Source organism: Blennius ocellaris (genome assembly GCF_963422515.1).
Source record: "Blennius ocellaris genome assembly, chromosome: 16".
NCBI lineage: Eukaryota > Metazoa > Chordata > Actinopteri > Blenniiformes > Blenniidae > Blennius > Blennius ocellaris.
Genome location: NC_137665.1, coordinates 19,086,404 through 19,112,623, shown reverse-complemented (window position 1 = coordinate 19,112,623; position 26,220 = coordinate 19,086,404). Strand labels below are relative to the sequence as shown.

At 48.6% G+C, this 26,220-nt stretch overlaps 2 protein-coding genes across 3 annotated transcripts; both read left to right on the top strand.

Moving 5' to 3' along the window:
• The first annotated feature begins 1,183 nt into the window (after window positions 1-1,183).
• ankrd54 (ankyrin repeat domain 54) lies at window positions 1,184-12,679 on the top strand. The gene is made up of 8 exons (XM_080510822.1): window positions 1,184-1,618; window positions 3,035-3,082; window positions 6,506-6,604; window positions 7,336-7,407; window positions 9,028-9,075; window positions 10,892-11,016; window positions 11,088-11,195; window positions 11,283-12,679. Exons 1-8 carry the CDS (start codon window positions 1,282-1,284, stop codon window positions 11,352-11,354), a joined length of 909 nt encoding a protein of 302 aa, XP_080366948.1. The 5' UTR covers window positions 1,184-1,281; the 3' UTR covers window positions 11,355-12,679.
• Window positions 12,680-13,548: 869 nt separating this feature from the next.
• Window positions 13,549-25,351, top strand: hmgxb4a (HMG box domain containing 4a). 2 transcript variants are annotated; one of them, XM_080510817.1, is made up of 13 exons: window positions 13,549-13,603; window positions 16,108-16,179; window positions 16,255-16,391; window positions 16,463-16,538; window positions 17,542-18,126; window positions 18,521-18,724; window positions 19,613-19,791; window positions 19,877-19,958; window positions 22,326-22,390; window positions 22,463-22,559; window positions 23,302-23,465; window positions 23,988-24,110; window positions 24,951-25,351. In XM_080510817.1, the coding sequence occupies exons 2-13, from the start codon at window positions 16,143-16,145 to the stop codon at window positions 24,993-24,995; spliced, it is 1,794 nt and encodes a 597-aa protein (XP_080366943.1). In that variant the 5' UTR covers window positions 13,549-13,603; window positions 16,108-16,142; the 3' UTR covers window positions 24,996-25,351. The 2 variants fall into 2 exon arrangements, with proteins under 2 accessions (XP_080366943.1, XP_080366942.1); XM_080510816.1 differs by having other exon boundaries at window positions 19,610-19,791.
• The last annotated feature ends 869 nt before the right edge of the window (window positions 25,352-26,220 follow it).

The following is a 26,220-nucleotide window of genomic DNA, read 5'->3' as shown; positions in this document are numbered from 1 at the left end:
GGTTAAGGAAAGGTGTTAGGAGGCTTCCTAAAGGAGTTAGGAAAGGTGTTAGAAGCATCCTAAAGGAGTTAGGAAAGGTGCTAGGAGCTTCGTAAAGGAGTTAGGAAAGGCGATCACGTTGGTGTGGCAGTCGGACACTTTCACTGGGTGACGTCATAATAATGTGACGGCGGTAGAAGTTAGTGACGTCTGCCGTGGCGGGGAAAAGAACTACACGTTTCTGAAAATGTACTATAAAAAGCACATTTGGGTTTTAGATGATTTAAAGTTGTTCAATACAGATTATTTCTTTGGTAACTTACATGATCTGCTTCTTTTCCGCTGTTATGATTTTCCATGCAAACGCTTAGATGAACCGGCCCTTCAAATGTCGTCGTAAGGAATTGTGGGGCATCATGAGCTGGTCTCCTTTGGTAAAGGAAGCATCAGTGTTTCCTAGGCTGAAGGAAGCATCGGTGTTTCCTAGGCTAATGGAGGCTCTAAAGGAAGCATCAGTGTTTCCTAGGCTAAAGGAGGCTCTAATGGAAGCATCAGTGTTTCCTAGGCTAAAGGAAGCATCAGTGATTCCTAGGCTAAAGGAGGCTCTAAAGGAAACATCAGTGTTTCCTAGGCTAAAGCATAGATATAAAACTCTCTATGCCTAACATTGCCTCTTGTGACGTGCCCACAGCGCCGCCATCTTGGAGAGGTCACCCACTTGTGCTCAACATATGATTCCCAGGCTAGAAAATCCACAAAAACATTAGTAGCTCGCTTGCTTGTCGACGTCGCAAGACAAATAATGCCTCATTTTAAAGCTGAGGAAAAGCTATATCCTGTGGAAACCTCATGGAAAGATTTTTGGGAAAAATAATATAATAATGTTGCTCCTAATAATTTTTATTTTTGCTATCTGGACTAGTAAGGGATCTACAAATGTTTTTCTGTGGATTTTCTAACCTGGGATCTACATGTTTTGCACAAGCGGGCGACCTCCCCAAGATGGCGGCGCTGTGGGCACGTCACGGGAAGCATTTAGTACTTTATATCTATGCTTCACACAATTAAGACGTGTTTTATATGAATGACTGGGTTTCGTGCTGTTCCTTTGTGACGTTTCGTATCACTCAATGAAAAAAAAACAACAACAAAAGACTCGCTTCCTTTATATCGAACACGTGACTTCCGGTATAGTGTCGAGAAATGGCAGCGCTCCTGGTCCGCAGGTCGGTTCCGTGGTGCGTTTCCCCGTAGCGTCAGCCAGCGTGTCCCAAGTGGTTTCCCCACGCGTGGCGGTGCAGGATGGACGGGTGGAGCGCCGTGGCCGCCGGGGGGGAGGACACGGCGGAGCGCGGAGCCGAAGACGAGGCTCTCGGATCGGCGGATAGCGAGCGGGGCGGCGCGCAGGGGACGGCCGACGCGGGTCCCGCCGCCGCTGCGGGCTTCGGTATGAGCGGCCTGGTTTTGGGTCGAGTCGGGCCGAGGGACGACCCGGAGCTCCGGTACCTGCACCTGTTGTGGGAGCCGGGCCGCGGGGAGCTCGGCGCGACCGGCGGGCCGGGGAAAGTGACGGGGAGCCGGGCCAGGAGAAACCACAGGGCAGGGAGGAGCCTGGGTCCGCTGGGCAAAGATGTCTACGGTAAGACCTGAGTGGACCGTCCGGGGTGTATGTAGAAACGGTATTTAGATTTTTATTTTTTTTAAAAAAATTTTACGAAACTTAACCTTAGTAAAAATACAATTGTGTGTTCATGTTTCAGGCCAAAACAACAAGGAACCGTTTAACAGTCATTAACATAAAGCAACAGGTGATCAAACAATCATCGACTAGTCACAAACACTAAACCCGAGACCAAACATACTCCATCATACTGTATCATACTCCATCATACTGTATCATACTCCATCATACTCGTACATACTCCATCATACTCTATAATACTCCATTATACTCGAACATACTCCATCATATTCGATCATCCACCCTCATACTCCATCATACTCGAACATACTCCATCATACTCCATTATACTGTATCATACTCCATCATACTCGAACATACTCCATCATACTCGAACATACTCCATCATACTCGTACATACTCTATAATACTCCATTATACTGTATCATACTTGAACATACTCCATTATACTGTATAGTACTCCATTATACTGTATAATACTCCATTATACTGTATTATACTCCATTATACTCGAACATACTCCATCAGACTGTATCATACTCGATCATACTCATCATATTCGATCATACTCATCATATTCGATCATACTCCATCATACTCTCTCATACTTGAACCTACTCCATCATACTCGAACATACTCCATCATACTGGAATATACAGTTGAAACCAGAAGTTTCCATACACTACAAAAAGACAACACTATTTTCTCAGTGTTTGAAGGTAAATCAGACTCAACCTCTCCTGGTTCAGGTCAGTTAGAATTACCAAGATTATTTCATTTTGCTAAATGCCATTTATTTATAGAGCACAGTTCCTGACTTATCTTCTGGATTCTCACAGGGAGAATTAAAATCAGCCATTAGAGAGTCATAATCGGTGTCCAGCAGAGGGCAGGCTGTATGTGGGTGGTCTGGAGAGGGTTCCTCATGTTGACCCTCAGGAAGAGTTCACCTGAAGAGCAACATGTTCAAAAGAGCCACACTGTACAGTCGCCAGATGTTTGCATCCATACGCATCATTATACAAAGAGGCTCCTCCACCTCCTTTCTCCAACACTCTGAAGGGTGGAGGTGCTGATTCAATAAGAGCTGCTGCGCTCCTGTTTTCATTTAACCACGTTAAAAACATGAAATCAATTTTTTTTTCCTCAGTAGTAAGATTAATTAAAAGTGACTTGCCTGACAGAGACCGAACATAAAGTAAACCAAACTGTAGTGTGTTATGAATCCCTTATTTTTCATCATGTGGACATTACATAGTGAATTTCTGCTCTGAATTGTCTGAATCAAAAGCTTCAGCCAGAGAAACATTCAAGTCCTGTTCCCAGCCTCACTGCCATGTTGTGTGTTTCAGCGGTGAAGCGACTGAGGGAAGCCGCCAACAGCAACGACATCGACACAGGTACCAGCACGCCGTTCCTTCGCTCTTCACTGTTAAAACACCACGAATCTTGGTCGTTTTACCTCTTCCTCACAAAAAACCATATCCAACTGTACCTATGAAACACCGTCCACTGATTTCACCGCACGCTTTTCCTCTGCTTGAGCAGTCCTCAAAGAGCTTTCTGTCGTTGGTCACGTTCACCCGTTCACACACCAGTGGAGGGCGCCGCCAGACAGCCTGACCACTGGCAGCAGTGTGGTGTCCGTGTGTTTCTCAACCACGTGTTGACGTACAGCCACAGCTGGAAGTGGAACCTGCAACCTCTTGTTTTGGGGGATTTCTTTTCAAACACATCAATGTCACGATGCTGAGGCTCCATTCATGTGTATGCGTCTGTTCTGACTGTTTTGACAGGGACTGTTTTGACAGCGACTGTTTTGACAGCGACTGTTTTGACTGTTTTGACAGCGACTGTTTTGACAGCGACTTTTTTGACAGCGACTGTTTTGACAGCGACTGTTTTTACAGTGACTGTTTTGACAGCGACTGCTCCGACTGTTTTGAAAGTGACTGTTTTCACAGTGACTGTTCTGACTGTTTTGACAGTGACTGCGCCGACTGTTTTGACACCAACTGTTCTGACACCAACTGTTTTGACAGCGACTGTTCTGACTGTTTTGACAGCGACTGTTTTGACAGTGACTGTTCTGACTGTTTTGACAGTGACTGTTCTGACTGTTTTGACAGCGACTGCTCTGACTGTTTTGACAGCGACTGTTCTGACTGTTTTGATAGCGACTGTTTTGACAGCGACTGTTTTTACTGTTTTGACAGCGACTGTTTTGACAGTGACTGTTCTGACTGTTTTGACAGCGACTGTTTTTACTGTTTTGACGGCGACTGTTTTGACGGCGACTGTTTTGACGGCGACTGTTTTGACTGTTTTGACAGCGACTGTTTTGACTGTGACTGCTCTGACTGTTTTCACAGCGACTGTTTTCACAGTGACTGTTTTGACAGCGACTGCTCCGACTGTTTTGAAAGCGACTGTTTTCACAGTGACTGTTCTGACTGTTTTGACAGCGACTGTTTTGACAGTGACTGTTATGACTGTTTTGACAGCGACTGCTCTGACTGTTTTGACAGCGACTTTTTTGACAGCGACTGTTTTGACAGCGACTGTTTTTACAGTGACTGTTCTGACTGTTTTGACAGCGACTGTTTTGACAGCGACTGCTCTGACTGTTTTGACAGCAACTGTTTTGACAGCAACTGTTTTGACAGCAACTGTTTTGACAGCAACTGTTCTGACAGCGACTGTTCTGACTGTTTTGACAATGACTGTTTTGACAATGACTGTTTTGACAGCGACTGTTTTGACAGCGACTGCTCTGACTGTTTTGACAGCGACTGTTTTGACAGCGACTTTTTTGACAGCGACTTTTTTGACAGCGACTTTTTTGACAGCGACTTTTTTGACAGCGACTGTTTTGACAGCGACTGTTTTTACAGTGACTGTTTTGACAGCGACTGCTCCGACTGTTTTGAAAGTGACTGTTTTCACAGTGACTGTTCTGACTGTTTTGACAGTGACTGCGCCGACTGTTTTGACACCAACTGTTCTGACACCAACTGTTTTGACAGCGACTGTTCTGACTGTTTTGACAGCGACTGTTTTGACAGTGACTGTTCTGACTGTTTTGACAGTGACTGTTCTGATTGTTTTGACAGCGACTGCTCTGACTGTTTTGACAGCGACTGCTCTGACTGTTTTGACAGCGACTGCTCTGACTGTTTTGACAGCGACTGCTCTGACTGTTTTGACAGCGACTGTTCTCACTGTTTTGATAGCGACTGTTTTGACAGCGACTGCTCTGACTGTTTTGACAGTGGCTGTTTTGACTGTTTTGACAGCGACTGTTTTGACAGTGACTGTTCTGACTGTTTTGACTCCGACTGTTTTGATAGTGACTGTTTTGACTGTTTTGACAGCGACTGTTTTGACAGCGACTGTTTTGACTGTTTTGACAGCGACTGTTTTGACAGCGACTGTTTTGACAGCGACTGCTCTGATTTTTTTGACAGTGACTGTTTTGACAGCGACTGTTCTGACTGTTTTGACAGCGACTGTTTTGACAGCGACTGTTTTGACTTTTTTGACAGCGACTTTTTTGACAGCGACTGTTTTGACAGCGACTGTTTTGACAGCGACTGTTTTTACTGTACTGACAGCGACTGTTTTGACGGGGACTGTTTTGACGGCGACTGTTTTGACGGCGACTGTTTTGACTGTGACTGCTCTGACTGTTTTCACAGCGACTGTTTTCACAGTGACTGTTTTGACAGCGACTGCTCCGACTGTTTTGAAAGCGACTGTTTTCACAGTGACTGTTTTGACAGCGACTGCTCCGACTGTTTTGAAAGCGACTGTTTTGACAGTGACTGCGCCGACTGTTTTGACACCAACTGTTCTGACACCAACTGTTTTGACAGCGACTGTTCTGACTGTTTTGACACCAACTGTTTTGACAGTGACTGTTCTGACTGTTTTGACAGCGACTGTTTTGACAGCGACTGTTTTGACAGCGACTGTTTTGACAGCGACTGTTTTGACAGCGACTGTTTTGACAGCGACTGTTTTGACAGTGACTGTTTTGACAGCGACTGTTTTGACAGCGACTGCTCTGACTGTTTTGACCGCAACTGTTCTGACAGCGACTGTTCTGACTGTTTTGACAATGACTGTTTTGACAATGACTGTTTTGACAGCGACTGTTTTGACAGCGACTGCTCTGACTGTTTTGACAGCGACTGTTTTGACAGTGACTGTTCTGACTGTTTTGACAGCGACTGTTTTGACAGTGACTGTTCTGACTGTTTTGACTCCGACTGTTTTGACAGCGACTGTTCTGACTGTTTTGACTCCGACTGTTTTGACTCCGACTGTTTTGACAGCGACTGTTTTGACTGTTTTGACAGCGACTGTTTTGACAGCGACTGTTTTGACTGTTTTTACTCCGACTGGTTTGACAGCGACTGTTCTGACTGTTTGGACAGCGACTCTTTTGACTGTTTTGACAGCGACTGCTCTGACTGTTTTGACAGTGACTGTTTTGACAGCGACTGTTCTGACTGTTTTGATAGCGACTGTTTTGACTCCGACTGTTTTGACAGCGACTGTTTTGACTGTTTTGACAGAGACTGTTTTGACTGTTTTTACTCCGACTGTTTTGACAGCGACTGTTCTGACTGTTTTGATAGCGACTGTTTTGACTGTTTTGACTGTTTTGACAGTGACTGTTTTGACAGTGACTGTTTTCACAGCGACTGTTTTCACAGCGACTGCTCTGATTAAGCAGTTGATGTTTCATGAGGAACACTCAGCAGTCGTGTCACTTGAGGAGGAGGAATGTTGTTAAAAGCTTTTTGCTTGTGTTTCAGTGCGCCGCCTCCTGCAGGACGACATCGACCCCTGTGCTGCTGACGACAAGGGTCGGACCGCTCTTCACTTCTCCTCTTGCAACGGCAACCAGAGCATCGGTAGGTTCAGCAGCAACCAGAGCAACCCACTCTGAGCAACCTGGGGCTGGTCAGCACCTCTGGATTCCCTCTTTATTTCCTTCTCCAGGGAAAATCGGCACAAAATAGAAAAAGTTGCTGAAGTTGCTAAAACCAAATAAAAGACAAAAATGACTGAAAGCAGCAGAAAATGTAAAATGGACAAAGTGTAAAAATGTGCTGGATATATAAAGAATCCTGGGACTGTAAACGTGAGGAGAGCAGAGTGAATTCCATCTGGATTCATTCCATCATTTTGATGAGTCAGCTAATCTTCCTTTCTACCCTTCATGTAAGACATATTGAGCACTTCTGAAAAGTCCCTCCTTTCTCCTTATCTATCAACTCTCACTTAACCCCCTTGACATCACGGGGTTAAGGAAAGGTGTTAGGAGGCTTCCTAAAGGAGTTAGGAAAGGTGTTAGGAAGCATCAGTGTTCCCTAGGCTAAAGGAGGCTCTAAAGGAAGCATCAGTGTTTCCTAGGCTAAAGGAGGCTCTAAAGGAAGCAACCAGCCTCCTTTCCTTTGCTTATTGAGAATTCAGACAGTCCTGTTGACTCACTGACCTGCTCCACAGGATTGACCTTTGACTGTAAATTGGAAGGTGTCGCCATATTTTTGCCAAAATGTGTGCGGTTGCTTCATGACTGTGAAGGTTAAATGTTGACCCTGGATCCATGTTGTCGTCAACGTGTCCTTCTACTGTCCTGCAGTGCAGCTGCTGCTGAGCCATGGAGCCGACCCCAACCAGAGGGACAGTCTGGGCAACACACCCCTCCACCTGGGTAAGACCTGCTACACCCTTACCCCTACACCTTGGTAAGGCCTGCGCCACCGTACTGCTTCACCCTAACCCCTCCACCTGGGTAAGGCCTGCTACACCCTAACCCCTACACCTTGGTAAGGCCTGCGCCACCGTACTGCTTCACCCTAACCCCTCCACCTGGGTAAGACCTGCTACACCCTTACCCCTACACCTTGGTAAGGCCTGCGCCACCGTACTGCTTCACCCTAACCCCTCCACCTGGGTAAGGCCTGCTACACCCTAACCCCTACACCTTGGTAAGGCCTGCGCCACCGTACTGCTTCACCCTAACCCCTCCACCTGGGTAAGACCTGCTACACCCTTACCCCTACACCTTGGTAAGGCCTGCGCCACCGTACTGCTTCACCCTAACCCCTCCACCTGGGTAAGGCCTGCTACACCCTAACCCCTACACCTTGGTAAGGCCTGCGCCACCGTACTGCTTCACCCTAACCCCTCCACCTGGGTAAGACCTGCTACACCCTTACCCCTACACCTTGGTAAGGCCTGCGCCACCGTACTGCTTCACCCTAACCCCTCCACCTGGGTAAGGCCTGCTACACCCTAACCCCTACACCTTGGTAAGGCCTGCGCCACCGTACTGCTTCACCCTAACCCCTCCACCTGGGTAAGGCCTGTGCCATCACACTGCTCCACCCTAACCCCTCCACCTTGGTAAGGCCTGCGCCACCCTACTGCTCCACCCTAGCCCCTCCACCTTGGTAAGGCCTGTGCCATCATACTGCTCCACCCTAACTCCTCCATCTTGGTAAGGCCTGTGCCACCGTACTGCTCCACCCTAACCCCTCCACCTTGGTAAGGCCTGTGCCACCGTACTGCTCCACCCTAACCCCTCCACCTTGGCAAGGCCTGTGCTACCATACTGCTCCACCCTGACCCCTCCATCTTAGCAAGCCCTGCGCCACTGTACTGCTCCACCCTAACCCCTCCACCTTGGTAAGGCCTGTGCCACCGTACTGCTCCACCCTAACCCCTCCACCTTGGTAAGGCCTGTGCCACCGTACTGCTCCACCCTGACCCCTCCACCTTGGTAAGGCCTGTGCCACCGTACTGCTCCACCCTGACCCCTCCACCTTGGCAAGGCCTGTGCTACCCTACTGCTCCACCCTGATCCCTCCATCTTAGCAAGCCCTGCGCCACCATACTGCTCCACCCTGACCCCTCCACCTTGGCAAGGCCTGTGCTACCCTACTGCTCCACCCTGACCCCTCCATCTTAGCAAGCCCTGCGCCACCATACTGCTCCACCCTAACCCCTCCATCTTGGTAAGGCCTGTGCCACTGTACTGCTCAACCCTAACCCCTCCACCTTGGTAAGGCCTGTGCCACCATACTGCTCCACCCTAACCCCTCCATCATGGTAAGGCCTGTGCCACCGTACTGCTCCACCCTATCCCCTCCACCTTGGTAAGGCCTGCTCCACCCTCACCCCTCTAGCTTGGTAAAGCCTGCGCTACCCTACTGCTCCACCCTAACCCCTCCACCTGGGTAAGACCCTGCTCCACCCCAGTGCTCCACCCTAACCCTTCACCCTACGTCCTCCCGCTGAACAGCTATCAAGTGGTCTTTTGTCTCTGCAGCGGCCTGTACCAACCACGTGCCTGTGATCACCACGCTACTGAGAGGAGGTGAGTCCACTGCGCCGCCGCTGGCCCCCTGCTGAGGTACCTCTAATGTCTCTCACCCAAACCAGACCCTCTGAGTCTGGTTCTGCAGGTTCTCCTCCTTTTTTCTCTCTTAAACTTCCCTGAAAGAACTTGGTTGTATTCGGCGCAATATAAGTAACGTTGAATTGAATTGAAAATTGAGGGACCAGGTGAACCGTTCTAGTGAACCAGGATCAGAGGGACCAGGTGAACCGTTCTAGTGAACCAGGATCAGAGGGACCAGGTGAACCGTTCTAGTGAACCAGGATCAGAGGGACCAGGTGGACAGCTCTAATGAGGCCTTGGGGCTGAACCCTGATCTGTCATTAGATGTTGGGACCCTCCAGTGCCCTGCAGACTGATCCCCACCCTGAATGCCTAGAACTAGAAGCTGGCCAGAAGATCTAGACCAGGGGTCGGCAACCTTTAATGCTCAAAAAGCCATTTGGTTCCGTTTCCCACTGAACACAACACCCAAAGAGCTGCACGCAATTTATTTTGACAGTCCCAAAGGCGGACCATGCCAGGAGGACACGACACACAAAACCTTCTTCACTGCTGGTCGACAACTTACAACTAATAAACTAAACTACATGAACTAAGCAACAAAAACACAATTATTAGCAACACTACAAACCTAATATAACTCCCAATTATTACATTTAAAACACAACAAACAAACTCCCATAATGCATTGCAGCTCTCAGCTCCTTTATCGCTACACATTATTAAAATGGAAGATAAATGTGGGAGATGTGGATTGTTAGAACCATGAGTGTGAGTGGTGTGGCTTTAATGTCCTGTAGTTGTTGTGTAATTCACTAGAATGTTCCGTCACTCTCAACTCTCAACAAGTCTGCAATGAACCTCCTGGAACTGTCGGCGCTCCGCAGCACAGCAGTTTTACTGTGAAAGGTACAGGAAGCTCCCAGCTTCAGACACCAGTTGAGCCGCTGTCATGACCTGCAGCCGCAATTCTACCTTCTTCATCCATTATTGTTGTAATGACGTTACATCGCTGCGTCAATCACGACCCTACATTTTACCACTCTTTGTAGAGGGACTGCGCTCAGGGTGCGCCTTGCCTCCTTACGTCCCTCTCTGGGTGGCCTTGCCTCCTTACGTCCCTCTCTGGGTGGCCTTGCCTCCTTGCGTCCCTCTCTGGGTGGCCTTGCCTCCTTACGTCCCTCTCTGGGTGGCTTTGCCTCCTTACGTCCCTCTCTGGGTGGCTTTGCCTCCTTGCGTCCCTCTCTGGGTGGCCTTGCCTCCTTGCGTCCCTCTCTGGGTGGCCTTGCCTCCTTACGTCCCTCTCTGGGTGGCTTTGCCTCCTTACGTCCCTCTCTGGGTGGCTTTGCCTCCTTACGTCCCTCTCTGGGTGGCCTTGCCTCCTTACGTCCCTCTCTGGGTGGCCTTGCCTCCTTACGTCCCTCTCTGGGTGGCCTTGCCTCCTTACGTCCCTCTCTGGGTGGCCTTGCCTCCTTACGTCCCTCTCTGGGTGGCCTTGCCTCCTTGCGTCCCTCTCTGGGTGGCTTTGCCTCCGTACGTCCCTCTCTGGGTGGCCTTGCCTCCTTACGTCCTTCCAGGATGAACTGCAGTGGGACCGAGGCTCAAGGAGCCGCAGTGGAGGGACCAAAGAGCCGCATGCGGCTCCGGAGCCGCGGGTTGCCGACCCCTGATCTAGAAGCTCTGTAGTAGATGTAGAAGCTGGCCAGTGGATGTAGAAGCTGGCCAGTGGATGTAGAAGCTGGGTCAACGTTCAGAAGAAAGGCTAAATGCTGGTCTCATGGTTTGTGTTCAGGGGCCCGTGTGGACGCCCTGGACCGAGCCGGCAGGACCCCTCTGCATCTGGCTCGCTCTAAACTCAACATCCTGCAGGAGGGAGAGTCACACAGCTTGGAAACCCTGAGAGGAGAGGTCACCCAGGTAGGTGGGGTGGGGGGGTTGGGGGGTCCTCCAGGTAGACGGACACTGTGACATCAGTGTTTGTGCCGTAGATCATCCAGATGTTGAGAGCCTACCTGCACCTGATTGGCCAGAGTGAAGCTGAGGAGAAGCTGGAGCACATTTCTAGCAGGCTTCAACTCACCAGGACCAAGGAGCAGGTGAAGCCCACTCTCCTCCTGCTGCACCACCGCTGCTGCTGCTGCTTCTTCTGCTGCTTCACCTCTGTCCTCACCCCCACCCTCCAGGTGGACCAGGTGACCGACCTGCTGGCCAGCTTCACCTCCCTCAGTCTCCACAAACAGCTGGACGACAGGTAGAAGACCCGGGGCTGGAGCTGCTGCTGCTGCTGCTGCTGCTCCACCCGCACCACCTGGGAGATAGGTGTGAAGACTGGGGGCTGGAGCTGCTGCTGCTCCATCCACAAACACCTGGGAGACGGGTCGAAGACTGGGGGGCTGGAGTTGCTGCTCCACCCACAAACACCTGGAAGACAGGTAGAAGACCAGGGACTGGAGCTGCTGTTGCTCCTCCACCCACACCCCACCTGGAGCTGCTGCTCCTCCACCCACACACCACCTGGAGCACACCGGCTTTCAATACTGACTGCTGAACAAATAGTCTGAAAATGAAGTGTGTGTGTGTGTGTGTGTGTGTGTGTGTGTGTGTGTGTGTGTGTGTGTGTGTGTGTGTGTGTGTGTGTGTGTGTGTGTGTGTGTGTGTGTGTGTGTGTGTGTGTGTGTGTGTGTGTGTGTGTGTGTGTGTGTGTGTGTGTGTGTGTGTGTGTGTGGCACTGAATCGTCTGCGCGATGTTAAATACTCACATTGTTACCACAGTAAGAACATTTTGATATTGTTGGTCTTTTAATGTGAAAATGACCCAAAGCGACGTGCATCTGTGGGCTGAGCAGCAGCGCTGGATCTACGGCTTGCATCCGCTTTCTTTTCCCGTCACTGTGGACTCGTGTTTTGTACCTCCACGTTTCTCATGTCCACCTTGAAGTCGTCTTTCAGATTGATGATGTACCGAAGGCGATGGAAAATAAAGTGTCAGTCTCATATTGTCATATACACAAACGGCCAGATTATGACGTTTATGCCATTGATCCATCCTCCAATCACTGTCAAACCCCCCCCACTGCACCTGCTCCACCCTGAACAGTGAACTTGCATTACCAGGAGGGGGATTCCAGAAGAGGAGGTTCAACGACCTCTGAGTCTCTCCCTGAACTCCGAGAGGAGAAATTCAGAGTTTCCGGTTCCAGAACAGCTGATCTGAATGAGTTCAATCAACTCTGAGTACTTGAACCTTGAGTGAAGCGCGTGCTCACCCACAGGAAGAAGCCGTCATCAGTGGAGCCCCGGGATCACCAGTCACCATGGCAACAGACCCAAAACAAAGTGATTCTGTGGTATAGGAGCAGAGGAGGCGACTGGGAGGAAACTGCTGCCAGAGTCGATGCATGTGTTTGAAAGCATTGCTCTGCTGACTTAATGTTTAACGTTATCGCTGATAACTGGTAGAAATAATAAATAAGGTCAAATCTGAATAGAATTTAGGTGCAATCCAACAGGAGGAAGGCGACTGGAAGCAGCTAACAATGAAATATAAAAACATCTTTCAGAATAAAAAGGCTTATATGTGTATCTGCTCTGATTGGGCCTCATTTTGATTTTAGTTTTAGTATTTGAATACCACACACACACACACAAAGGCATTTCTTTATTCATACAACCCCCCTCACTAAAAGAAAGTCACTTGTTTCAGTGTGAGGGTGATTCTCCACCTGCTCTACACACGGTTGCTTTACTAAGATTATAAAGAAAACTACCATTTCACCAAAATTAAAGTCATGCTGAGAATAAAATGTGCTCTGATGTGAGACACGGGTCGATTCTGGAAGGAATTAATACAGTAACAAAAACTTCGAATGGGCCGACGTAAGTTATCTAAAATTATATCTGCCTCGATGTCGATTCGGTTTGGAAATAACGGACAATCGATTTCTAGTAGTCATTTCAGGTGAGAGGTCAACATTTTACACCCCATAGTTGTCAGTCCTCCAGAGTTCTATTTCATTGTGTCTTCAGGACAGGTTTTAAGATCGCTGTTGGTCAATCCATCACTCCACAGGTTCTCTTACAAGCAGGCCATTCAAATGTGTTTTTGGCTGAGGAGAGGAAACAAAAGCTTCCAAAATCAAGAGGTTTTTTTTTAAACATAGGTTGTGGAAAACGTCTTGTAATTACAGATTTTACTTCATGAAAGTCGTTTATTGTTGTTTATTAATACTGACTTGAAAAAGTCCGATTTAAAAATACATGCAGGGAGTTTTTATAAGTACAACATCTGTGGTTTTTCACTTAACCATAAGCGTTTCACCATGAAAACATATCTAACTTTTCTTTTTTCTTTTTTTTACCTAATGTGTATTTTGTATTGCTATTCCGTATAACCACTCCCCACTCCGCTGATTGGCTGCTTCCCCGAGGCTCCTCCCCTTCCACCGTTCCCTCGCCCACAACAAAGATGGCTGCCGCATCCGCGTAAGTCGGAGATCCTAGAAAGGTACAACCCTTTTATTAGCACACTCTTCCTGTCCTCTATCTGTTTCCACACCACGTTGAAATGCTACCCGGCGGAGCTGCCGCCAAGAGCAGAACCGAGCGTCACTCTGCGACCCTGTGGACGGCCGCGGCCTACCACGTACTGAGAACCCCGAGCTTTCCTGAGCCGCGGGCCCGGGCCGGCTGCAGGCCCCCGCTGCGGGATGGAGGGGGGGAGGGGGGGGGGGGGTGTTGTTGTGTTTTCCTGAGGAGGCGGGAAAGAGTTTGTTATGATTGTCATCCTTTACATTTTATAACACACATTGCAGTGAAATATATTTAGTTTGACTCCGCTTTGCTCCCTCAGTCTTAAAAAAAACCTGCTGTGAGGTTAGATGGTGACACTAACAGGCCTCTTGGTGGGAATGTGAGTGTGTGTGGTTGTCCTGTGATGGACCAGAGATGTCCTCACCTGGACTAAATGGACCAGAGACCTGTCCTCACCTGGACAGGTGGATCCTGTTATCACCTGTCCCGGCTCCAGCTCAGTAGAGAAGGGTTTTATCTAGTTTGATCGCAGCCACACTTGGCACTTGGACATTTTTTTCAAAATGGTTTAAAGGCATTGATATGGGTATGGCTGAATAAAGCATTCTGAAATTAAAAAAATGAGTTATGGTATTTTCAAGGACGCAATTATCGCTAATTAGTGGTCACTAAAACAAAAGGAAAATGCATTAGAGCAATAGTAGAAAACTGTGATCTGAGTTTATTGTAGTCTTTGCACAGCTGTTAATCTGGAAATAATAAAGATAAATTGATTTTTTTTTAAACAACGTCATTTCCATTTTGAGCCCTTCATTTTACTAAATTTGAATTCATTTTATTAATATTTTGTACATATCTGCCCGAATATATATATATATGAATATTTTGGTTCCTACCTTTTCATTCTATGATAATAGCTTTCTAAATTATATTGCATTATAAGCAAGATTTATCAAAATGTTGAACGGAAATTCCATGACAATTTTCAGCTGGCGGAGGTTGCTGTACATCTGTACGCATCATGTACACTTACTGCCGCAGCTCGGATGGGGATGAAAACTTCAGAGAATGAAGTTTATTCACCATATAACATGCCAAAACATAACTTAAGGTTGCACTTTGATGAGCAGATGCAGTATTTTGAACGTGAAACTCACCTATATTCTCGAAAATCCAAAACTTTGGAAGTAGGGGGAGTATTTTCATAAAGTAAACACCGGGAGATTCGGTATCGAGTGGCGAATCAAAAATGGCGGAAAGTGATGAAGATAATGCAGAGCTATCCGCTGCAGCCGCATTTTCGTAGACCGAATCGAGCACAGCTTTCAAAAAATTATGACGTCATCGTGACGTTGGAAAATGACACGGCGTTACGCGAAGATTTCCAAGAGCCTACAGAAGCGTGATAAGACACAAGGTACAATAACACACTGCCACAAGTATATATACAGAATTTAATAGTTTGTTTTCCCTTTGTTAGTTTTGTTTTTAAATTTGCATTCAAGTTTATATTTGTGTGCCTTAGATTTACGCTTAAATACAAAATGTGTGATTATCTATTTTTTTCAGTATTTACATTGTAAATATTTTTTTACTTCTAGGCGCCTGGCCAGTTGCAATCTGCTCACCTTGAATAAATACATGCAAAAATGTACGTTTTTTTATTTTTCATTCAGTTACTATAAACAGGCATGGACTATTTCTCATATATCCATTGTGACGTCAGAGATACGTGAGAGGCGACTGAAAATAAACAGCAGCTAACTACTCTTTGTGGCGGATTGATACGATTGCGTTGTCAGGTGCGTGATCGTGTGGTGGGTTCAAGGACCACTGAAAACTCGGAATTTAAAGTTCTAAAACTGTTCAGTATGGTTTTAACTAGTCAGTGGAGTTTCTTCAGATGTTTGGGTTGTTTTGAACACATAGACTGAAAACACTATGTATTAAAACATTAAATTCTACATTTTGACTGAGGGGATGCAGGGGCCTGTAGAGTCAGAGAGAGAGAGAGAGTTAGAAGTAGAGGGTCAGAGAGAGAGTTAGAAGTAGAGGGTCAGAGAGAGAGAGAGAGGGAGAGAGTTTGAAATAGAGGGTCAGAGAGAGAGTTTGAAATAGAGGGTCAGAGAGAGAGTTAGAAGTAGAGGGTCAGAGAGAGAGAGAGAGAGAGTTTGAAATAGAAGGTCAGAGAGAGAGTTAGAAGTAGAGGGTCAGAGAGAGAGAGAGAGAGAGTTTGAAATAGAAGGTCAGAGAGAGAGTTAGAAGTAGAGGGTCAAAGAGAGAGAGAGTTTGAAATAGAGGGTCAGAGTTAGAAGTAGAGGGTCAGAGAGAGAGTTAGAAGTAGAGGGTCAGAGAGAGAGAGAGTTAGAAGTAGAGGGTCAGAGAGAGAGTTAGAAGTAGAGGGTCAGAGAGAGAGAGTTAGAAGTAGAGGGTCAGTAGAGCGGTTTTCACCCTGACTGGTCCTTGTTGTTTCTTCAGCCGATCTCTGTCCAAACCGAAGATCAAACGCCGGCATGGCCTTTGAGGAGATCAAGGGTAAAGGAGGAATGGGTAACTACACGTTTGGAACATTCCCCAGTGACCTCCTCTCCACCGCACCGCTCAATGTTCTCCTGCTGTGTTCAGACCTGGCGATGGAGGGCGACCGCGGCCTGGTGGCTGGGCGGAGTCAGAGAGAGAAGAGGCGGTCCTACAAGGACCTGCTCAGGGAGGAGGAGGAGATCGCTGCTCAGGTCCGAAAGTCCTCCAAGAAACGGCCCAAGGTCAGTGGAACTCCTTCAACTCAACACCTCCACTGTGTGAGTCACTCAACACCTCCACTGTGTGTGTTCAGGATCAGGAGCTGTTCCTGTTGGGAGGAGACTCACACAAAAAGAAGAAGAAGCACAGTGATGACTACTATTACAGAGGTGAGGTTCCTCTTGTTGCCGCGGAAACCAGAGCACCATGGCTTCCTGAAGTGTGTTGTTATGAAAAGATCGAACATGATGTGTGTGTGTGTGCGTGTGCGTGTGTGTGCGTGCGTATTAGTGTTACCAAGTTGTTCCAGAAGCTGTGGACTCAGTGAAAAGACAGTCGGACTGAATGTGATGTTAATGCTGAGGTGTCATCTTCTCCAGATCCTGGTGTTAATGCTGAGATGTTCAGATGCTGGCGTTAATGCTGAGGTGTTCAGATGCTGGCATTAATGCCGAGGTGTTCAGATGCTGGCGTTAATGCTGAGATGTTCAGATGCTGGCGTTAATGCTGAGGTGTTCAAATGCTGGCATTAATGCTGAGGTGTTCAGATGCTGGCGTTATTGCTGAGATGTTCAGATGCTAGCGTTAATGCTGAAGTGTTCAGATGCTGGCGTTAATGCCGAGGTGTTCAGATGCTGGCGTTAATTCCCGAGATGTTCAGATGCTGGCGTTAATGCTGAGGTGTTCAGATGCTGGCATTAATGCTGAGGTGTTCAGATGCTGGCATTAATGCCGAGGTGCTCAGATGCTGGCGTTAATGCCGAGGTGTTCAGATACTGGCGTTAATGCCGAGGTGTTCAGATGCTGGCGTTAATGCTGAGGTGTTCAGATGCTGGCGTTAATGCTGAGGTGTTCAGATGCTGGCATTAATGCTGAGGTGTTCAGATCATGGCATTAATGCCGAGGTGCTCAGATGCTGGCATTAATACCAAGGTGTTCAGATCCTGGTGTTAATGCCGAGGTGTTCAGATGCTGGCGTTAATGCTGAGGTGTTCAGATGCTGGCGTTAATGCTGAGGTGTTCAGATGCTGGCATTAGTGCTGAGATGTTCAGATGCTGGCATTAATACCAAGGTGTTCAGATCCTGGTGTTAATCCTGAGATGTACAGATCCTGGCGTTAATGCCGAGGTGTTCAGATGCTGGCGTTAATGCTGAGGTGTTCCTCCCCTCAGATACTGATGGCTCCGGCCCACCTTCCCACAAGAAGAAGCACAGGTGTGCAGACGGCTCTCCGCCCCCGTCGTCCTCGTGGTCGTCCCGCCCAGCAGACACCGCCATGGGCCTCCTGCAGGCCATCACCTCCCCCCTGGCCACGGGCTCAGAGCCCAGCCCCCACCTGCACAAGAAGCCCTCCTACCCCCCCTTCTCCTCGCACTCCTCCAAGGACCGCAAGCGGGAGGGCAGCGGCGGGAGCAAAGGCAGCCACTCCTTCTCTCACTCCAGACCCCCCCCCTCCTCCTCCTCCTCCTCCTCCTCCTCCAAGAAGCACTCGTCCTCCAAGTCCTCCCTGTTCCACGGCGGCGCGCCCAAAGAGGAGCCGCTGACGCTCCGCGAGGCCGACGGGCTGAAGATGAAGCTCATCGTGTCGCCGGACAAGGAGGAGGTGGAAGGCTTCCCGTTCACGCCACACTCCTCCAAAGGAGGCGGCAAGAAGGAGAAGGACAGGGAGCGCTCGCTGACGGCCAAGTCCCCCAAGAAGAAGCTGCAGCAGAGCCGAGAGCCGCTGCCTGTGGTGGGCAAGGAGGTGGAGGTGGAAGGTAAGCTCCGTATGGCTGCTCTGACAGGAGCCCCCCCGACTGAAGAATGTACCCCCCGACTGGAGGACGTACCCCCCCGACTGCAGAATGTAATGCCGACTGAAGGATGTACCCCTTGACTGAAGGACATACCCGTCCGACTGAAGGACATACCCCCCGACTGAAGGACGTACCCCTTGACTGAAGAACGTACCCCCCGACTGAAGAATGTCCCCCCCCCCCCCCGACTGAAGAATGTACCCCCCGACTGCAGAATGTACCCCCCTGACTGAAGGATGTAACCGCCCGACTGAAGAGTGTACCCCCCCCCGACTGTGGGAGGCCCCCTCCTGTGAGCCGGAGCCCCCGGGCGCCCCCAGAGGGTCTGCTCTTAATCTCTGGTGGTCTCTGGCAGGTCACTATGGAGGGGGCGTGGCCGACGAGAGCTCCTCCTCTGGAGGAGAGCTGGAGGCTGGCGAGCTGGTCATCGACGACTCGTACACACATTTGTCCAAAAAGAAAAAGAAGAGCAAGAAAAGCAAGAAGAAAAAGGACAAAGAAAAAGAGCGAGACAAGGAGAAGAGTGGGAAGGACAAGAAGCACAGCAAAGGGTTCGGAGGTGAGCTTTCCTCGTCAACTCACCCCCTCACTCAGTTCTACTGACAGCCAACCAGCCAGGCTTCACCTTGTCTGAGCACCAGGGGGCAGCAGGGAGTCACACTTCCTCTTCAGCACAGCTCTTTTACCACTTTATTACCCAGAGTTCAATGCTTCACGTTTCTCTATGGCATCAGGTCTTGACCTGGTGATGCTAGCTGGTTAGCATGCTAATATTGTGTCTTTTATTAACACTACATTACCCAGGAATATGTCACACTGTTGACACACACACACACACACACACACACACACACGCACGGTGCCAGTAAAGTAACATCAAGACATATTAAGTTTAAAATGCTTTATTTAAATGATCAGAAACAGCATAAAGGAAGAAAAGGGAGAACAAGTGTTTCCCACTCTGTCTGAGCTGACAGGAAGTGGACGGTTTTCCAGGAAGTAGAAAAGTGCTGAGCTGACAGGAAGTAGAAAAGCGCTGAGCTGACAGGAAGTAGAAAAGCGCTGAGCTGACAGGAAGTGGACAGTTGTCCAGGAAGTAGAAAAGCGCTGAGCTGACAGGAAGTAGAAAAGTGCTGAGCTGACAGGAAGTAGAAAACCGCTGAGCTGACAGGAAGTAGAAAAGTGCTGAGCTAGCAGGAAGTGGACACTTGTCCAGGAAGTAGAAAAGCTCTGAGCTGACAGGAAGTAGAAAAGTGCTGAGCTGACAGGAAGTAGAAAACCGCTGAGCTGACAGGAAGTAGAAAAGTGCTGAGCTAGCAGGAAGTGGACACTTGTCCAGGAAGTAGAAAATCCGTCTCGAAGCGTCAGCAGGATGGAGCTCGTCTTTATACGCAGGTTTGGTGAAACACTGAGAGTTGACTGACCCGTCCTCTGCGATGTCCAGCAGACTCCTCGCGGAGCCACGCCCACTCCCACCCCACCGTCACCCACAGCGCCGTGGGCCCCATGTACGCCCTGGGCTCGCCTGTCCCCCCACAACAGCCGCCAGGCAGCGACGCCGCTCCGGAGAAGAAGAAGAAGAAGGAGGAGAAGGACCGGGACAAACACGACAAGGACAAGGACAAGGTAGAGACGAGACGGGCGCTGTTCCTCCTCCTCCTCCTCCTCCTCCTCCTCCTCCTCCTCCTCCTCACTGTATTTGTCTTTTCAGCCCAAGAAGAAGAACACGTCGGCCTATCAGGTTTTCTGTAAGGAGTACAGGGTCAACATCAACGCAGAGCAGCCCGGCCTGGGTGAGCGACTTCCTTCAAATACTCTTGATCCTGCAGACACAGGGCTGTTTTCTACAAGTACTCTTGAACCTGCAGACACAGGGCTGTTTACTACAAGTACTCTTGAACCTGCAGACACAGGGCTGTTTACTACAAGTACTCTTGAACCTGCAGACACAGGGCTGTTTACTACAAGTACTCTTGAACCTGCAGACACAGGGCTGTTTACTACAAGTACTCTTGAACCTGCAGACACAGGGCTGTTTACTACAAGTACTCTTGATCCTGCAGACACAGGGCTGTTTACTACAAGTACTCTTGAACCTGCAGACACAGGGCTGTTTTCTACAAGTACTCTTGAACCTGCAGACACAGGGCTGTTTACTACAAGTACTCTTGATCCTGCAGACACAGGGCTGTTTTCTACAAGTACTCTTGAACCTGCAGACACAGGGCTGTTTACTACAAGTACTCTTGATCCTGCAGACACAGGGCTGTTTACAGCAAGTACTCTTGATCCTGCAGACACAGGGCTGTTTACTACAAGTACTCTTGATCCTGCAGACACAGGGCTGTTTACTGCAAGTACTCTTGATCCTGCAGACACAGGGCTGTTTACTACAAGTACTCTTGATCCTGCAGACACAGGGCTGTTTATTACAAGTACTCTTGATCCTGCAGACACAGGGCTGTTTACTACAAGTACTCTTGATCCTGCAGACACGGGGCTGTTTACAGCAAGTACTCTTGATCCTGCAGCCACAGGGCTGTTTACTACAAGTACTCTTGATCACAGAGATGCTTTCCGTGTAACGAACAATGGCGGTATCAGAGCCTCGTTGTATTGCTGAGGAATGACGGCGTTGACGTCAGAGGCCCAGAGTGGAAGATGCTGGAGAAAACCCCCGGGGTTCTACTTCATCATGTTCCAAGTTGCCAGTAGAGAGAACCCCCATCAGTAGTTGCATCGTGTTCCTCGTCACTGTGATGACGGTAGGAACTTGTGTGTGTATGTGGGCCGAGTTAGAGACATGAACATGGAAGTTCCTCGTCATAAAAACTGCTAAACTTTTCCCTCAGGGTGCAAAAAGACACATTTTATAAGCTTTGGTCTAAATGGACTGCATATGTAAAAACAGTGAGGTCAGATTTCAATATCCTATTAGGTGTGCCAACATTCTAAAAAGAAATGTGTGTGGATGTTTGTCTCAGGTGATAAAAGCATAATGAGGAGAGGAGCCCCCCCCCCCCCCCGCCCCTTTTTCTGTGCTTTTTTTCTTTTTCTTTAATCATCATCGAGAAAATGGAGAACTCGGGAGGTTGATGTGGACTGAGACACTTGGACTCTTCTCTGTTCATTGTATTTCATGAAAGACAATGAGGATAGGTCCAAGGATACTGTAAAATTGTACAAGTGAAATGGTGTCTACCCTTGTGTTTTCCAAATACAAAGTTAATTACAAAAAAAAAGAAAACTGCTAAACTCCTCGAGAAGTCCCCCGTGGGTTATTATCCCAGAGACCCTGATCACAACCAGATCTGGGCGGGTCACAAAGGCTCCACTTAGGATGGACTTATAGTTTACTGTTCAACATAGAAAGAAGGCTGTACTTTGTGGGCAGAATAATCCCTGTTCAAAGTGTCATCATGTTCCAAGTTACCAGCAAATGCCCCTCTCTCATCCTTCCTTTTTTTTTTATTATTATTAATAAAAAAGACATTTTTAAATACATTACAGTCATTCCAATGTGCTTTTATAGAGAAAATAGAAACGCCCAACATATCCACATGAGCAAGCAGGTGTGTTTGCGACTGTGGAAACTTTGTAGAAACCAGAGTCAGAGGTGGAGGAAGTCTGCGGACCGGTTGGGGTGAAAGGATGGAGGAGAGGAGAGGAAAGACAGAGAGATAGACTGGGTGGGGAGATACATACAATACCCTTGTTAGTGCTACATACATTTCTTTTTTTTATTTATTTATTTTATTTCTAATACAGTAATCACAGTGATCTGAATATTTTCCAACTGCCATGAGATTAAGACCAGCCTGAGCAACAACAGAGCAAAAACCAAAATAATCACAACAATGATAGCAAAGACAAAAACAAAAGGACACAAAACAAAGAGCAAAAAAGAAAAGAGAAAAACAAACAAACAAACAAAAAAACCACAAAACAAAACAAAAAAAACCAATAACAAAAAGCAAACAACTCTCTCATCCTTCCTTCTGTGTGTGTGTGTGTGTGTGTGTGTGTGTGTGTGTGTGTGTGTGTGTGTGTGTGTGTGTGTGTGTGTGTGTGTGTGTGTGTGTGTGTGTGTGTGTGTGTGTGTGTGTGTGTGTGTGTGTGTGTGTGTGTGTGTGTGTGTGTGTGTGTGTGTGTGTCTGCAGTGTTTGGGGAGCTTAGTAAGAAGCTGGCGGAGGTGTGGAAGGCCATGCCAGAGAAAGACAAGCTGGTGAGTAGTTCAACTCTGACCTCCGAGACGGATGAAATTTGTTGGAGGTGTTGACCTTTGACCTTTTCTCAGGTGTGGAGGCAGAAAGCTCAGTACCTGCAGCACAAACAGAACAAAGCAGAAGCCACCACCGTCAAACACAAGAGCACCAGTGAAAGTAAAAGCAAAGGTGAAGCTCTTCATCATCCTCCCTCCATCATCCATCATCCTCCCTCCATCCTCTCTCCACCATCCTCCCTCCATCATCCTCCCTCCATCCTCCCGCCATCATCCTCCCTCTATTCTCCCTCCATCATCCTCCTTCCATCCTCCCTCTATTCTCCCTCCATCCTCCTCCCTCCATCCTCCCTCCATCATTCTCCCTCCATCATCCTCCATCCTCCCTCCATCATCCTCCATCCTCCCTCCATCATCCTCCCTCCATCATCCATCATCCTCCCTCCATCCTCACTCCATCATCCATCCTCCCTCCATCATCCTCACTCCATCATCCATCCTCCCTCCATCATCCATCATCCTCCCTCCATCCTCACTCCATCATCCCTCCACCCTCCATCATCCTCCCTCCATCATCCACCCTCCATCCTCCCTCCACCGTCCACCCTCCCATCATCCTCTCTCCCCCTCCTTTCTCCTCTTCCTCCTCCTCCTCTACCCCTGCTCCTCCACCTCCTCCTCTACCCCCTGCTCCTCCACCTCCTCCTCTACCCCCTGCTCCTCCTCTTTCTCCTGCTCTTCCACCTCCTCCTCTTCCTCCTGCTCCTCCACCTCCTCCTCTTTCTCCTGCTCCTCTTCCTCCTGCTCCTCCACCTCCTCCTCTACCCCCTGCTCCTCCACCTCCTCCTCTACCCCCTACTCCTCCACCTCCTCTCTCCTCCTCTGGGACTGATTTCCGATGTCTTTCCTTTCAGTGGTAGCAGCCGGAACAGGACTGGTGTCTCCGACCCGAGCGCCGGCCTCCATGTCTCTGTCCCCGGCCCGGGTGCCAGAGGTTGACCCCATCGATGCGGCTGCTCACCTGCAGCTGCTGGGAGAATCCCTGTCCCTGATTGGTCACCGGCTCCAGGAGACGGAGGTGAGGTCTATTCACATACTATGAATAATACCTCCATTGCTACGTCCTCCCCCCTCCTCCTCCTCCTCCCTACACATTGATTCCTTCTACTTTTTCACTCCACCTTGTGGTGAATTCTGTTGGCTCACAGTCAGAACAGTATTCTGTGGAAGAGGCTCCTTTAACCCAAAAGGACCTTTTCACTTTCAGAAGCACTACAAATACCTGAAGTGTAAGAAATTCCAGGATTTTCCCTACATTGACTGAAAATCCACGATGTGTCTGCCACGTTTGTACTACGAGGCTGTTCAGGGTCAAATAGACGTTAGCTGCAGGAGCAGACACACACCTGCTGGTTATTAACTGTCCTCAGAGGTTACACTTGTTTATTATCATCCTAAATAAATTCTGTCACTTTGTACCTCTCTCTCTCTCTCTCTCTCTCTCTCTCTCTCTCTCGTCCCTCTCTCTCTCGTCCCTCTCTCTCTCTCTCTCTGCCTCATCTTTCTTGTCCCTGTCTCTCCCTGTCTGTCTCTGTCTCAGGGGATGGTGGCAGTGTCAGGCAGCCTGTCTGTCCTCCTGGACTCCATATTGTGTGCGTTGGGACCACTGACGTGTCTCACAGCCCAGATCCCTCAGTTGAACGGCTGTCCTCGAACTGTCCTGGTACGCTCTCTGACCTCAAACTGTCCTGGTACGCTCTCTGACCTGTGACCTCGAACTGTCCTGGTGCACTCTCTGACCTCTGACCTCAAACTGTCCTGGTACACTCTCTGACCTCTGACCTTGAACTGTCCTGGTACGCTCTGACCTCTGACCTCAAACTGTCCTGGTACACTCTCTGACCTCTGACCTCAAACTGTCCTGGTACACTCTCTGACCTCTGACCTTGAACTGTCCTGGTACGCTCTCTGACCTCTGACCTCGAACTGTCCTGGTACGCTCTGACCTCTGACCTCGAACTGTCCTGGTACACTCTCTGACCTCTGACCTTGAACTGTCCTGGTACGCTCTCTGACCTCTGACCTCGAACTGTCCTGGTACGCTCTCTGACCTCTTACCTCAAACTGTCCTGGTACGCTCTCTGACCTCTGACCTTGAACTGTCCTGGTACGCTCTCTGACCTCTGACCTTGAACTGTCCTGGTACGCTCTCTGACCTCTGACCTCGAACTGTCCTGGTACACTCTCTGACCTCTGACCTTGAACTGTCCTGGTACGCTCTCTGACCTCTGACCTCGAACTGTCCTGGTACGCTCTCTGACCTCTTACCTCAAACTGTCCTGGTACGCTCTCTGACCTCTGACCTTGAACTGTCCTGGTACGCTCTCTGACCTCTGACCTCGAACTGTCCTGGTACGCTCTCTGACCTCTTACCTCAAACTGTCCTGGTACGCTCTCTGACCTCTGACCTCAAACTGTCCTGGTGCACTCTCTGACCTCTGACCTCAGACTGTCCTGGTTCTTTGTGTTCAGCTTGTTCACCTTCTCTTTTTATTATTTCCAGTCAAACACATTAGACAACATCGCCTACATCATGCCTGGATTGTGACCGGACCAAGACTGCACCAGGACCAGGACCTGTCCTCCCGGACTAGGACCAGACCAGGACCCCCCCCACCCACCACCACCACCACTACCACCTCCGTCGAAGCTCTTCATCTGAAATCTTCAAAACGAATTTAGTGTTTTTAATGTCTGAAACTTTTAGCAAACCTGGTTTTATTGTTACTGTACCAGTGTGCTGTATAGATGAGTGAGTGAATGACTGAGTTAGTGTCTACAGTGTGTAGTGACTGGCTTTCTGAGTTAGTGAGTGACTGAGTGACTGAGTTAGTGAGTGAGTATCCAGTGTGCCGACTGAAGAACAGATGGAATGAGAATAATAAAATTCATGTGAAGTGGTGAATTCTACATGACCTGGGCTTGGGAAGCATCAATCTTGTTTGTGAAGCATGAAGTGGTTAATGTGAGTTCCTCTGTCCATCTTCAGTCTCTCTGGGTGTGTTCACACCTCGCTGCTTCTGCTTCTCCTTCTCCTGCTGCACCTCCTTCTGGTTCTCCTCTTCCTGCTCCGCCTGCTCTATCACCGAAGTCACCAGGCAGTCACTCAGGAGAACGTCAGTCCTGTGACAAGGTTCTTTAAACAGACGACTGTAAAGCTCCTGTTCCCCGCTCTCTGCTTTAATTTATTTGATCTCTGGTTTAATGTAATCTCTCCTTGAATTTATTTAATCTCTGCTTTCGGAAGTGTTTTGTGTAGCGGCCATGATAAGGACTGTCCAAATTCTCAATAAGCAAAAGAAAGGAAGCTCATTGCCTCCTTTAGCGCCTCCTTCAGCGTAGGAAACACTGATGCTTCCTTTAGCCTAGGAAACACTGATGCTTCCTTTAGCAAAGGAGACCAGCTCATGCTGACCCACAATTCCTTGTGTCGACAACATTTAAAGGGACCTGCTCATCCAAGTGTTCAGGGAAACTCAGGATGAGTGAAAAAGAAGCAGATCCTGTAAGTTACCAAAGAAATAATCTTTATTGAACAACTTGAAATTATCTAAAACCCAAATCTGCTTTTTATAGTAAATTTTTCGGAAACTTGTAGTTCTTTTCATAGACATAATAAAAAAGTAGACGCCCCTTCGACCGCTACTCCCTTCCGAGCGCTGGCGAGCGGTGTAAGCACCGCCATCTTGGTCCGGTCATCCGCTGCGCTCAGTCTAATCTGCTAGACAGGGATAATGAAGTGTCAAAGACTTTAATCAGTCATAACTCGCTAA

Excerpts from the sequence above, each read along its gene's own strand:
- hmgxb4a (XM_080510816.1), top strand. The coding sequence starts at position 16,143 with ATGGCCTTTGAGGAGATCAAGGGTAAAGGAGGAATGG. Across the intron at positions 19,792-19,876 it reads ACGACAAGGACAAGGACAAG|CCCAAGAAGAAGAACACGTC; the intron begins GTAGAGACGAGA and ends TTGTCTTTTCAG. Across the intron at positions 22,560-23,301 it reads CAGTGAAAGTAAAAGCAAAG|TGGTAGCAGCCGGAACAGGA; the intron begins GTGAAGCTCTTC and ends CTTTCCTTTCAG.
- ankrd54 (XM_080510822.1), top strand. The coding sequence starts at position 1,282 with ATGGACGGGTGGAGCGCCGTGGCCGCCGGGGGGGAGGACACGGCGGAG. Across the intron at positions 1,619-3,034 it reads GCTGGGCAAAGATGTCTACG|CGGTGAAGCGACTGAGGGAA; the intron begins GTAAGACCTGAG and ends TGTGTGTTTCAG. Across the intron at positions 6,605-7,335 it reads CAACGGCAACCAGAGCATCG|TGCAGCTGCTGCTGAGCCAT; the intron begins GTAGGTTCAGCA and ends ACTGTCCTGCAG.